Source organism: Grampus griseus (assembly GCF_964374135.1).
Source record: "Grampus griseus genome assembly, chromosome: 2".
Lineage (NCBI taxonomy): Eukaryota > Metazoa > Chordata > Mammalia > Artiodactyla > Delphinidae > Grampus > Grampus griseus.
The window spans coordinates 1,570,084-1,583,871 of NC_139018.1; the positions used below are offsets into that span (position 1 = coordinate 1,570,084).

At 68.3% G+C, this 13,788-nt stretch overlaps 1 protein-coding gene across 2 annotated transcripts in view; it reads right to left on the minus strand.

Moving 5' to 3' along the window:
- Nucleotides 1-671: 671 nt before the first annotated feature.
- KIF26A (kinesin family member 26A) overlaps nt 672-13,788 on the minus strand; it is a gene marked incomplete at its 5' end in the record, with an annotated part of 39,247 nt that continues 26,130 nt past the window's right edge. The window contains 11 exons of one of the 2 annotated variants that reach the window (XM_082649446.1): nt 672-1,829; nt 2,025-2,175; nt 2,543-2,563; nt 2,670-2,875; nt 3,795-6,669; nt 7,290-7,452; nt 7,778-7,940; nt 8,076-8,259; nt 8,373-8,635; nt 8,917-9,010; nt 9,549-9,761. In XM_082649446.1, the coding sequence (XP_082505572.1) occupies nt 1,648-1,829; nt 2,025-2,175; nt 2,543-2,563; nt 2,670-2,875; nt 3,795-6,669; nt 7,290-7,452; nt 7,778-7,940; nt 8,076-8,259; nt 8,373-8,635; nt 8,917-9,010; nt 9,549-9,761 (4,515 nt within the window). In that variant the 3' untranslated portion in view covers nt 672-1,647. The remainder of the gene's footprint in view (nt 1,830-2,024; nt 2,176-2,542; nt 2,564-2,669; nt 2,876-3,794; nt 6,670-7,289; nt 7,453-7,777; nt 7,941-8,075; nt 8,260-8,372; nt 8,636-8,916; nt 9,011-9,548; nt 9,762-13,788) is intronic. The other variant, XM_082649447.1, reaches the window with a different exon arrangement.

A 13,788-nucleotide genomic window follows, 5' to 3' on the forward strand; every position in this document is an offset into this window, starting at 1 on the left:
GCGGCAGTCAGGGAGCAGCCAGGGCCATTGGGTAGGGCGGCCTGAGCACAGCAGAGAGGGGCGGTGGGGAGGGTGGCTGTGCTGGGTGGGGACCCCCTCCAGCTCAGGGGGTCCTGAACCTTGACGTGCCCGTGGAGTGTCTGCTCGTCTGCCTCCTGGAAAGGCAGGTGGGGTCTCCCGCGGGGTCACCATGGCCGCTGCCAGGATTTCCCCAGCTAACATAAGCTCTGGGAAAGGGGCCAGGAGCCCACCAGAAAATGCTGCTTCCCATCAGCCCAGCCCCTGCCCCTGGCTCCCTGCCTCAGGACCCCGAGAGCCGGGCAACTCGAGACGGAGTGGCTGGGGAGGGGGACAGAGAGGAGATGGGGGCTTGCATCCCAGCCTGCAGGAGGACCTCCTCCCGGCCAGTGCCTTCTCGCCTACAACGCTGGTCCCTGCATGGGGATGCTGTAGGGTTTGTGGGCAGAGGGAGGGTCCCCTGCTGACCCCGAAGCCCTCTGACCCCGTGGACGCATCCCTCCAACGTTCCGCAGCGCCCTCGCCCCAGGACCCTCAGAGGACTGCACGCCCAGTGAACTCAGGAGCCGCGTGAACAGTGGCTGCATCTTTTATTCACAAATAAAAGCTGTAGCAAGATATTATCTCCACATTTGTACAAACGTTTGGGCAACCCTAGAAAACACGACGACCAGAAAACAGAACCCGCAGTGACGGGAGCGCCCCGCTCGCCGGCGGGCTCACCCCTGGTCTACATTTGGCAAGAAGTGGCTCTGAGGACCCCCGCCCTGCTTGGGGACCCCCAGAAAGAGCCCGGCCGGAGTGACACCTTCCATAGAAAACCATAAAAACATAGACCATTTGTCTTCAAATTCCAACTGCAAATACCTCAGTTATAGGCAAAACGATATAAAAATACGAACCTAACAGAACCTTTACAAAACCCTCCCCCTCCCCCTCCCATTTTTGTGTGTGTTGGTTTGTTTTTTGCTTGTGGTTTTGGTAAGAATTCCTGCCGTGGAAGAAGGCGCCAGGTGCCTTCAGCTCAACACTTGGGCGCCGCCCTCCCGGTGACCTCAGAACAGAGCAGGTCCTGGGGAGAGGAGGGTCGGCCATCCCCGCCTGGAAGACCCCACCGGCTCGATCTGCGCAGAGAACACACGCAGGCCGAGGTCTGGAGACCACCAAGGCGGGCTCTGCTGAGAGGAAACAGCTAGGAAAGAAAAGCAACCCTGAATCCTAACCCGGAGCCCGGCGAGCCTGGGGCTGTCTTGCTACATGGAACTGCCTGGCTGTAAAGAAGGCGCGATCAGATCAGTCGGGCCGGCGGCCCCAGCGCACCGTCTGCTGGTGTCTCGAGTCCTTAGCACCAAACGCGAAAAGGAGAGAAATCCAGTCCAAGGTTAAAGGCACTTGCGTTGCTGTCTGGGGGCGATAGTCTTCCCGTGTCCTGCTCACTCGCTCCTCCGTCCACGTGCTCGGCCGGCCCCTCCCCTGCCTCACGCTCCATCGCCTCCAAGACCCGCGGGTCCCCACTGGACCCTCCGCATCCTCGTCCCTCCAACCCCCGCCACATCCTCGCTCCGTCCCACGTCCCGTCCTCGAGCCCCCGACACCCCCACCCCCTCCCCCGTGTCCCAGTGCCCAGCCTCAGACGTCCACCTCCTGCGGCCCCGGGGCAGCGGTGGCGGCGGCGACGCTGATGTCGAAGCAGGTGACCATCATGACGCGGGCCTTGCACAGGTTCACGCACTGCTCCAGGGCGGCCGTGGCGCGCTCCAGGGCCGCCAGGTACTCGGCCGACTCGGGCTCCAGCTCCGGGTCCACCTCGACTAGGGATGGACGGCAGACCGCTGGTCAGGCCGGGGTCCCCGCAAGGCCCAGGAAATGCTTCTCTCCCTCCCAGCCTCTGGGTCCCCACCTGGGATGGGGTGAAGTGGCTGGACTGGGGGTGCAGGTGGGGTGCAGAGCCTGGGGTCCTGCACCTGCGCCTCCCAGGGTGTGGGGGGATGAGCGGGGAGACTCACACTGCTCCAGCCAGCGGCCGGGCTCCACCATCAGCCGGCCCTGGGTCTCAGCCAGCTCCTCGCGGAGCGCCTCACGCTTGGCCCACACCTCCTGCAGCCGCTGCTGCCGACGCTCGGCCAGCCGCAACTTCGCACTGACGCACACTGGGCCCTGGGCGGCGGGGACGGCGGCGGGTGGGCTCAGGTACGGAGGACGGCCTGCTCCCAGGGGTTCTGTGAGCCTCGCTCCACCCCCCGGGCCCGAGCAGGCAAACAGCAGGGCCTCAAAGGCAGGCAGGGGGTAGGACCTGGGCCCCTCCTGCCCGAGGGAGCTCACGCCTCGTGCTCCCAAAGCAGCCCGTGCCTGTCTGGAACCCGGGCCCAGGACGAGCGAGCACGGCGGTGGGAAGCACGCCCACACCCCGGCGTAACTCCAGGGCATGAGAGCGGTGGCCTCAGGACCCCTCTAGCCCCCCACTCGGCCCACAAGGGCCATCGGGAGATGCCAGGGGTTCAGGGGCGAGCGGGGCCTTTCCTACCTTCTCCGCATTCTGGGAGGGCTGTGGACAAGAGGGCAAGATGAGGTCAGTGAGCTGCCCTGCCACACCCCAGGGGCCCACTCCGCCCTCCCAGGACCGCCTGCCCCCGGACTGCCCCAGCCCCGACCTCGGCCGGGTCCTCCCTCGGGGGCAGGCAGTGCCGCTGCAGGCGCTCCACGTCATCAATCTCGTACACCTTGATCTCAAAGGGTTCCTTCAGCGAGCCAGCCAGGGGCAGTGGCAGGTCCACCCACTGGCCGGGGAGGCTGGGCTTGCGGCCCAGGGCAGCAGCATCGGGCAGCGGGGCCGGGATCAGCCGTCGCCGCTGCAGACCTGCAACAGAGAGCCGGGCGCTGGGTGAGCAGAGGCCGGACCCCAGCCCTCAGCCCAAGACCGAGAGGGGCGCCTGGCTGCGGTTCTGACAGGCAGAGCCCACGGGGGCCCTCCCAGTCCTGAAATGCTCAGCCTACGCCGGCCGGAAACCCGGCTGCCCCTGCCTGCCCGGTGGGAGAGATGGGCTCCTGTCCCCCAGCCCCTCCCCAGCCGGCCTGGGACGGCCACACCCTCCCTGCTGGACAGCAGCCTCAGGGTCACACCCGCCAGCCCTGGAGGCAGCCCTCCGACAGCCTAAGGGGCCATGCTGCTTCCTAATCGCAACCGTCTCTACCGCACCGCCTCCGGACAGGCTCCCAAGCCAGGCCCATGCTTGTGGCACCAGCCACATCTCCCAGCACACCCCTCCCTGCTCCCCACGCCGGCCTCCTGCTTTCCCAGCCCACCTTCAGCCAGGGCGTGCCTCCCCCGCCCTCCCGGAGGACAGCAGCCAGTGGCCAAACCCCCCAGCCACACCCAGCATAAGAAACAGGCCCACACTACCCAGGTCCCCAGAGACAGAAGGGCCAGGGGCTGGAGGCAGGAACAGCACAGCAGGGGGCTCCCAGGCAGCTGGGCACCAGCCCCGGGGGGGAACACCAGGCTTGGAGCCCCAGACCCAAGTCCTCTCCCGGCTCCCCCCGCCTCAGCAGGGTGCCCCGTGTGGCCCACCCCTGCCAGCCCGCTCTGAGGGCATGGGGACCAGCCTCAGAGGCAGCGTAGGGACCGGAGAAGGGCACACGCTGGGTGCGTCTACAAACGGTAGTGGCTGCACACACCTACAGCCTGAACAGCCCCAGGCACGTCTGTGAAACCGTCGAGGGCCGCCTACACTGGGATCCGCGAAGGTGGGGCCCTGCAGGGGCTGGGCCACACCCACCTGTGGCCCTCTTCTTGGGGGACTTGAGGCTGCGGGAGCGGGCGCCCGGGGATGCGGCCCCACTGTCGCTCATTGAGTCAGGGGCCGAGGAGGCGCTGCCGGTGGCCTCGCTGTCGCGCATCATGCTCTCGTAGCCGCTGCTGCCGCCGCTGTGGTAGAAGAGGGCCGTGCGGCCCATGGCGGGCGGCAGTTCCCCGCTCAGCACGCTGCTGTTGTCGCTGCCGTGGCCGCTGCTGTAGCGCTGCGGCCGCCGCGGGGCCGTCACCTTGCTGTACGGGGAGGGCAGCACCGGGCCCGCGGGCGGCCGCTCCTCGGACACGTTCACACCGCTGTCGTTGCCGCTGTCCGAGTCGGCCGAGCCCCACAAGGGGCCACTTCGGCCGTGGCCTCCGCCGGCCGCCAGCTCGTTGACACGGCTGTGGGCGGCCCGGAGCGCCTGCTTGGTGCCCATGATGGTGCCCCGGCTGGCCTTGGCCCCAACGCAAGGCACCGCTCGCGGGGCGACCCTGGGGCCCGTCACTGGGCCCCCAGGGGTCCTGCCCGCCACAGGGGCCAGCGGCTTCACCGAAGAACCCAGAGCCCTGGACCCGCCTGCCGCCGGGCTGCGGCCCTTGCCCCCGCTGGTGGGGGGCTTGGGGGCCCCCACGCCCTTGGCCGGGCTGCTCCTACAGGCAGGAGCGGGCCCAGGCGTGGGGCTGGCAGGCGGCACACCCAACCTGGGCATGGCCCGGGCCGGCCTCCCGGGGCCTTCCCTGGCCTTGCTGCTGCCGTGCGCCAGGCCCTCCTCGCACCGCTCCAGAGACCCGTGAGTGGCAGGACGGCACCCTGCCTCTGCCTTGCCAGCCCGGGCCTTCAGGCTGGATGTGGCCCTGGGGATGGAGTGGTCGGCCCGGCCGCCAGGCCTGGCCTCCCCCTCCCCTCGGAGGCAGGTGGCAGCCCCGGCCCAAGCCAGGCTCCCGGCCTGGGGAGGGGCCGGCGCCGGGCTGTTCTTGTGCTCCAGGCTGGACTTGCGCACCGGCGGGGCCGGGGGGGCCGCCCCCACGCCAGGCCGCGGGCAGAGGTCCCCTTTGGAGGCCACACTCTTCTTGCTGCTGGAAGTGGCCTTTGGGCTGCCCAGGCAGGCCGCTACCTCGGCCAAGGCGTCCCCGAACGATGTGGAGGGCGTGGTCACACCCAGCGTGGTGGCTCCCCTCCGCAGCAGTGGGATCTGAGCCACGGCCTCTGGCCTGTGGGCTGCCCTGCCCACCTCACAGCCGTCCACCACCCTCCGGGCACAAGCCAGCATCGGGGCCAGGCCGGGGGCCCTGCTGGCAGAGGCCAGGGGCAGCAGGCCACATTCGTCCGCCCGGAGAAGCCAAGGGTCCTCGAAGAGGCCTCCGGGGCCAGGCGGGCCCGGGGCCAGGCGGGGGCAGCCCACACGACCGGCCGCTGAGGTAGTCCTCGGTCTGCGGGGAAGGCTGGAGTGGATGGTTGGTGCTGGGGCGGCCCGCCGTGGGGACGCGGCGTGGGGCTCCCGGCCAGGTCGGCTGGCAGCTGCCGTGGCCTCCTCCGTGGGACGAGGACTCTGGGCGGGGCCGGGACTCTCCGGTCTGTCCTGCTCTGAGAACTGAAAGCTGCTGCCCTCCAAGGAGCCATCCAGGATCGGGGAGCCCAGAGGCTCAGGCCCCGCTGGCGAGCCGGGGCTCAAGGGGTCTGGGCTGGCCCGCGAGGGAGGCCGCGGGGCGGGGCCGAGGCTGTCGGCCGTGCACACGCTGACCTCGCTGAGCCACGAGCTGACGGAGGAGCCGTGGCTGCCGCCAGCCTCGGCCGCCCCGTTCGGAGCCCCACCGGGCGCCTGCGAGGTGTACGCGTCGAACTCGTCGTTAATGCTGCTGATGATGCTGACGGGCCTCGAACCCGAGGCCAGGGCCTGCAGGGAGCAGTCGCTGCTGAGGCTGGCCAGGCTGGAGGGGCGCCCGGGGCCGGCCAGCCCCCCCAGGGACAGCTCCTCCACCAGTGTGAACACCAGCTCGTCCTCGCCGTTGAGCTCCACGGGCTGCTGCAAGGTCACCGTGGTGGTCAGCAGGCCCCGCTCCAGACACTGGCCGCGTGCGGAGGGGCGGGGGCAGCCCTCCTGCCCGCTCATGCCCACGGGGGGTGTCCGTACCACACCCACACCATCGGCTCCCCCAGGCTCCTCTGGGGCCCCGCCAGCTTCCAGCTGCCGAGGCAGTGGGGGGGCCGGGCTGGGCAGCGGCCTCCTGCCTCTGCCCCCCGTGGCCTTATCCGGCACAGGCAGCTCGGGTCTGGCACTGCCGTCCTCTCTCTGGTCACCACCAGCCTTGGAGGGCTCTGGGGCACCCCGGTGGGTATCTGGGCCGGGGCTGCCGCGAGGCGTGCTGGCGGCCAGTGGGGAGCCCACGGCTTTCCTGGGGGCCGTGGCCTCGGGCAGCGAGGGCTTCCTGCCCCCGCGGGCCGGGCTAGCCTGGGCTCCGCTGGTGCCACCCAGGCCTCCTGGGGGGCCCTCGCTGCCGTGGATGCACTCCAGCCGCTCCTGCAGCTCCGCGAAGGTGCTGCAGCGGAAGTGGTCAGCGTCACGCGGGCCCCGGAAGGGCTGGCGGCGGCTCAGTGCGGGGATGATGGGCACAAAGTCGGGGGGGCCCTCGCTGTCCGTGAGCTCGCGGTCCGACAGCGCCGCCCCCCCCGGCCCCACGTAGATGACGGTGTCGCAGGACTGCTCGCTGCTGGATGAGTAGTCGGGGTCGCCGGGCGAGCTGGGGGCCAGGCGGTCGGGGTCTGGGGCTGCAGAGCGCGGGTGGAAGGGTCGCAGGTGCGGGGGGCGGCGGGCACGGCCTTCCTCGCAGGAGCTGTCCCCACCCGAGGAGCTGGACGCGTACTGGGAACAGAGCAGGCCCACCTGAGCAGCCTCCCCGCCTGCCCCCCCTTCCCCCGCACCCGAGCCGCACACACCACGCTCCAGTGAAGGAAGTGACAGCGCAGCCACCAACCGTGTCCCATCAAGCACTGGACCGGCACGAGAGGTCTCAGGCCGCGAACATAACCGGACCTCCTCAGCCACTTCCAAGGAAGCGCTCAGCCGAGTCACAGGGGGGTGAGAACACGTGCCCTCAGCACATGGCGCGTAAGTGCAAACCCCGGAGTCAGACCCAGCGCACCCCGGGGCGCCCCTAACTCCACCCTCCGGCCCGACGGAGGGCTGCCTGGGGCGTGCCCTGCTGGACCAGGCCTGGGAGGGGTACAGGCAACGGCCATCCCACCAGGCTGCCCTGAGCACACACCTACCCCTGAGCCAGGCAGATAGAGGCCAGACAACCACAGCCCCCGGCACGAGCAGGTCCGGTTCTGCCTGGGGCGACCTCGAGCCTGGGCCCCGCCGCCTCTGGGCAAGGCCGTGTGGGCACAGCCCTGTGACCCCAGGACGCGGGGCCCCGGCACCCCCACCATGCAGGCAGGGGCCCTGGGGAGAGGGAGGGGCAGGCGGGAGGTGGAGCCAACCTTGACCTTCTTCCTGCGCAGGCGGTGGAGGTGGGCGGCCAGCTGCACGGTGCTGAGCGTCTCGGCGTGGCGGGCGGGCGCATCGGAGACGTGGGCGATCATGGTGGTGCGGCAGCTGGCGGTGGCCAGGGTCTCCCGCAGCAGCATGGTGAGCCTGTGCTCCCTGGGGGCCGGGGAGGGGCGGGGGGCAGGAGCTGAGGGCCCAGGAGGGATGCCGGGTGGGAGGCTGGGCGCGTGGGCTGCCGCAGGGCCTCTCGCTGGACCAGGGCCAGGCCTGGAGCCTCGGGGTCAGGGCTGACCCCCACCTCTGTTCCCCACGCCCTGGGCGCCAGGACCACCCCCCCCCCAGCCCTCGGGCAGCAAGGCCCGTCAGGTGATGGAGGAGCAAAGAACTGAGGGGCTCAGGGACCACAGACAAGCTGGACACGCCTGACGTGGGCTGGGCTGGGCTGGGTCCCCAGGGCCCCGGCCAGGAGCCCACCACTCACCTGTAGGGCACGTGCTTGGCTCCACTGACCAGGGCCAAGATGACGCTGCCCAAAGCCGACAAGGACAGATGTGGCGGGCCCCCGGGGGCCTCCCCACCCCTGCCAGGTGCCCCCTCACAGCTGCCGAAGTCGATGAGGTGCAGGCGGCTGCGGCCTCCAGACACTGAAACCACAGGGCAGGAGGGTGAAGGCTCGGCCGCAGGGCACCCAGACCCTGCCCCGCAGCCCACACCCGGGACAGTCCTGCCGAGAGGGAGGGCGGCCGGACCCACACCACGCAGGCGCCACGGCCACCTACTTCCGCCCCTGCCGCACTTCTCCACACGGTACTGGTACACGTGCAGCGTGAAGAGCATGTGCGAGCCGCCCAGGGCGTCCTCGCCACCGCCGGCCTGGCTGGCACTGCGCGCAGCCAGTGCCGCGTCCAGGTAGAAGGCCGCCTTCTCAGCCGTGGGCGCCCGCAGCTCGCTCTGGTTCTGGAGCTGCAGACAGACGGACAGCGGGGAGGGCGCCTGAGTGGCTCGGGGCCGAGCCGCCACCCCCACGCGGCCCCCAAGCCCGCGGCCCTGCTCCCCGCGCGGCAGCCTCGGCGTACCTGCGCCCCGCAGACGGGGTCCTCCCGCAGGTACACCCCCGGGGACTGGGCGTCCTGCAGGCTGCTGGAGGCCACCTCGGCCAGCAGGTCCCGCAGGCTCTGGTCCCGGCCGCACACCTCCACGGCCGAGACGCGGACGGAGAAGCGGGCGCCCACCCTCTCCTTGCGCTCGTCAATGAGCCTGAAGAGCCAGGAGATGGCGCAGGGCGCGATGCCCAGGCTCTGGGGCGAGCTGTCCTTCCCGATCATGGTGTACGACTTGCCTGGGGCCAGCGTGACAAGCCCTCAGAGCCCAGCAGACCCGGCAGCTGCTTCCCTGGCCCCGCCCGGGGCCCTCAGGCCAACCTGGGGCCGCTGAGACCCCGGGGGCCTCTTCCGACCCACTCCGCGGCTCTACCTTCTAGGGCTACAGGGTTTCAGCTTCCTCTCCACAGCCCCCCGCCCCAGGTGCCCACCTGCTGCCCATATGGGATATGCCCACCCCCCACCCCACCCAGAAATGGCGCCCAGCGACTGCAGAGAGGGGATGGTAAGGGGCATTTACCAAGGCTCACGTGGCCAAAGGAGAAAATGCAGCCATCGGCCCCACTGACCACCGACTGAAGCACGTCGGCCACTGTCCCCGAGCAGACCTCGGCCTGGGGGAGAGGCACAGAGTCAGGCAGCCACCGGCCTCCCGCCACTTCTGTCTCATTACGTACAGACAGTGAGTCCACGAGGTGGCCGGGAGGGCGCCCAAGACCAAGGACACAAAAATCTCCACGTGGACACAAGACACACACGGACCGGACATGGACACACACACACTCACAGCATGAACCAGCCAGACACAGCTGACAGGCACACGCAGTGTGCACGCACACACACAGAAGTCACAGTGCCCTTGCGGCCACGCCGGGCACACACCATGCTGCACGCACGCACGGCACACACGGGACACGTGGAGGAGCATCTCTGGGAAACAAAGCACCACTCGGAAAGCTTCCATGCGGCATGGGCTCTGAAAAACTTGGCCTGAGAACCAGGCCAGGAGCTGGGTGGACACACCACGAGGGCTGGGAGGCCAGCGAGGAAGGGGAAACACAGCCGGCCTCCCCCCCACCCCCACCCCCGCCCAGCCCCGGCTCTGCACGAGAAGGCCCCGCCCCCACCCGAGGCCGCCACTGTCACCCTCACCTGCTCCGAGTCCTGGGGGAAGACGGCATCGAAGGCAAACATCTTGGGAACGGCAGCCGTGGTGGCGTGTCGGGGGCCCGCACAGCCTGGGGGCCCCGTGGCCGGGTCATAGAGGGTCACCTGCTTCTTTCTCGGGTCCACCTTCAGGAAGGACGAGGACTCGGCCAAGCGCTGGGCCCCCTGCGCAGGCCAGATCCGCAGCATGACCTTCACCTGGGGAGGTGGGCAGGGCGGGCATCTGAGCAGCTGCTAAGGACACGGCAGGAGGGGCTTCACGCGAGTCAGGACAGTGGGCCAGGCCCCGGCGTGGGGTCCCCGCCGCAGGAACGCGGCGCCGGCACCCCAGCTCCAGGCCAGAGCGCCTCCCACATGAGGTCAGCCATGCAGGGAGAAAACGAGGGCCAGCGAGAGGAGAGGCTGGCCGGGAACAGAGCGCGTCAGCACAGCGCGGGGGGCACAGGGCGGAGGGAGGGCAGGACAGAGGGAGCAGACTCCAGCTGCCCCAGCGAGCAGAGAGACAGAAGGACGAGGACGGGACCCAGAGCGCACCGCACCTCGATCTGGGGCTCCTCCGCACCCTCTCGCTGACTCCGAGGCAGAGCCAGCACCAAGGGAGCTGAACCCAAAGACAGGCCTCTGAGAGCAGGGTCACCCCACACAGGCCCACCCCAGGCCCGCCAGCTCCCCGCTGGACCAGCCGCCATGGCGACCCACCCCCGGGCCCGCACAGGCTTCAGAACGGGGAGGGAACACACTCAGAGAGGTCGACTGTCTCACCCGTGTCACACAGCCTGCCAGGGGGTCTCCTGAAATCCCAAACCCCAAATCTGAGGGCGGAAAGAGAGGGGCAAGCAGATCGGGGCGGCAAGACCCGGCCCAACCAGACAGGAAGGCACAGGCCCCGGCCCCGCCCACAGGGTCCCCTCAGAGCCCCACGCACGCTCCTCCGAAGGCGTGTCCTCCACCCCTGATGCGGAGGACAGGGGCTGCCTCACAGCCGGGGCCTCCCCCACCCCCCAGCTCCCGACCTCGGGCAGGCCCGAGGAAAGACAGCCGTGCGCCGCGGCCAGGCAGGCGAGGGGCGCGCGGGCCGCACGAGCAGCTGCCTCCCTGCTGAGGGGAGGGACAAGTGCCCCGCACCCCGGCCCCCCACGTGTCTGTCCAGCCTCACCTCCTCCAGGGAGCCCTTTCCCCCAGCTCCCAGCCCCAAGCCAGAGGCCTTCAGAGCCCTGGGCACATCCTCCCGTGTCTGCACCTCAGGCGGTGGGTGGGCAGGAGTGTGTGGAGTGAAGGAAGGACAAACACGCGGAGGGGGACGGGCCTGACGCCTGCGGCGCCCTCGGGGAGAAACGGGATCTGGTGCTTCTGACCCCAGAGCCGCTCGGAACCCCAAGGACACCTGGGGAGACTCAAACCCCTTGGACACCTGTGGCAGGACTCCGGGTCAGCAGGACGCCAGAGGCAATCCCACTGGCACAGAACCCGGAACGAAGAGGGCGGGATGATCCCAGAGGAGACGGGAATCCTGAATCCCCAGGCCAGGGGAGATGGTGGAGAGACAAAGGCTGGGGTGGGGGCCCGGGGTGGGGACAGAGCAGAGCTGGACAGGGCTCGGCTCAGCTCAGGGCCCAACAGGCCACCAGGCAGCCTCTGCCACTGTGAGTCCCCCAAACACAAAAGCAGATACAAGGCTTGCCCGTGCTCCCTACCCACGTTCATGCCAGCTCCTGGGGCTGGACTACCAGCCCCAAGGCCCTCAAGGGAACAGAAAGCTCAGAGGGGAGGGAAGCCAGGAACCAAGATGCAGGAGCCCAGAACAAGTGACACTGCAAACACCCCCAAACCCGCGTGGAGAACAATCACCCTGGGCTGCACATCTTGGGTGTGGCCAAGGGGGCCCGAGTGCTGACAGGGCAAGCCACCCTGGGGGGGGCCCTCCCAGGAGAAGGCACCAGACTCCGGTTTCCGCTGGAGGACACCACCCTCCGCTCTCCGGTGAAATCTCCGATTTCTCCAGTACAGTGTAAATCAAATTACCAGCCTCATCTCAGAGCCAATATTTTTCACGGGTTTAATTGTAACTGACAGATACATAACTCCGGCGAAATTGGTTTACCGTGGGTAGTTCGCACGAGGCACCATCTCCGTCCCTTCGGCATGTGGCAAATTGACATGCAAACTCGCGCCGCCGTAAGGAGAGGGGGTCCTCCGGGGAGACGCGGAAAGACATACTTTTCTATTGAGCTCCTCCGAACCTGGGCTCCATTAGCCGAGAATCGATTCTCTTATTCCCCGACGACATGAACAAAACTATTTCATTTCCAAACGCCACTGCCAAGCAGATGAAAACGTGCATTTCCCAGTAATTTTGGGCAATTTTTTTTCAGCGTGAACTCCTGGCCGCTTCAGGAGCCAAATGGGTTCTGCGGATTGGAGAGCGTTCCCGGCGGGGAGGGGACATCGCATGCGCCAGCCCCACGCCACGCGCCACCGTCCCAGCAAAATGCCTGGGTCACTGTCTGCGAGAATCCTTTCATTACCGCGGGGAAATGACAGGGTCTTTGCGCCACACAAGCACGTCTCCCCCCTAAATGTTCAGATATTGCAAAGCCCCGCTGAATAGCAGCTAGGTAGGGAAAAAATACATTTTGCATAAAAAGGGGCTTCCACTCCTAAGAGACGGCCCAGGCAGCCCTGGGGGGAGGGGCTGTCTTCTTTAATACCGCAGGATGATGAATTACCTTAAGTGGTACATTAATGTCAGGAATCGAGGGTAATCTAACTTTCTTTCCTCTGACAATATTAAATGTCTTTCAGAAGGCATTTCTAACTATGTGCTCTTCATGCAAATAACATCCAGGGAGCTGGGGAGGGGGCTCTGGGGGGCACGGTGAGAGGACCAGGACGGGCGGCCACGGGCTCCCTGCCGCAGGGGACCAGGGCACAGCGGTGGTCTGCCGGAGAGAGGGGAGGAGCCCCCGCCCTGGAATACTTGGGTGGGGGGCCTGGCCCCAGGGGGACGGGGAGGCCTGCTGGAGCCCCAAGTAACACGGCGGCGGTAAGAAAGCAGGGTCCGCACCACGAGCCTCCCCAACCCTCCAGCCACCCAGCCCCCACCCCAGACGGGCCGAGTGACCAGGCCCAGAGCTGCTTAGAGCCCCCTCCCCACGGCCAGCTCGCGGTGTCCTTCCTCTGGCCCCGGCACTCCCACCGCCCAAGCAGGGCCCAGATTCCCCACTTCAGCAAGCTCCCGGGGGGACACGTCTACCTCCGTCTCAGGGCGTGGTGGTGATGGGGTGAGGGAAGGCTTCCTGGACGTCTGGACACGGGGACTGACCTCCGGGAGGCCGAGCACAGAGGCTACAGCAGGAGGGCCAGGGGGAGGGTGGGGTGGGGGCCTGGGGAGCAGCTCGGGCCCGGGCAGGGTGACCCCTGCAGATGCATCAGACCCCTCTGCAGAGCCATCACTAGGAGCAGAAGCCCCCTGGGGCGTGTCCTAGGCGGCAGGACAGACTGAGTCCAGGGGTGCGTGGAACCCGCCTCCCCAGCTCTGCAGGGGTTGGGCCTCTGGGCACTGGAAAGGCCGGACCCAGTGCCCGGTGGGCAGCCGCCACTCTCGGGGAGGGGCAGAGCGGGCAGAAGGCCAGGGAAACGCGATGGGGTGCACGCTCAGGGTTGGGGTCCTGTGCTCACCCCAGAGCCGTGTGGCCCTGGTGACAGGCCCCACCCTGCTGTGCCTCCAGAGGCACAGAATCCCCCACTAATGTACGCACGCAGAGCCGCACAGGCAGCCCCGACCCAGACCTGGGGGGCCGTCACGGGCAACCCAGATGGGACCGGGACAGAAACCGTCCCAGCCAAAGGCCACAGGAGCCAGGAGCAGCCAGCCTGTGCCTGGGCGAGGCCTTCTCCACTCGGGGCCTGCGTCCCCACCTGAAGCTGGGAGCATCCTGACTCAACCGCTCCCCCACTTCTCAGGTCAGGCTGCGGCTGGGCTTTGCCGGGACTCTGGATAGCTGAGGGGTCCCACCCCTGCCCCCTGGATCCCCTGAGGGCAGCACACCAACAAAGACGAGGCAAGGGGGCTCTTGGGGCCAGACCCCACCCCTGAGTCCCGGGAAGCCCTGGCCGTCCCGCCCCACACTGAGACCAGCCCGTGCCCCTGGGACCCTCCCACCCACTCCCTGTAGGCCCACCACAGTCTGCCAGGCTCCCTGCCACCACCTGGAGCCGTCACCGT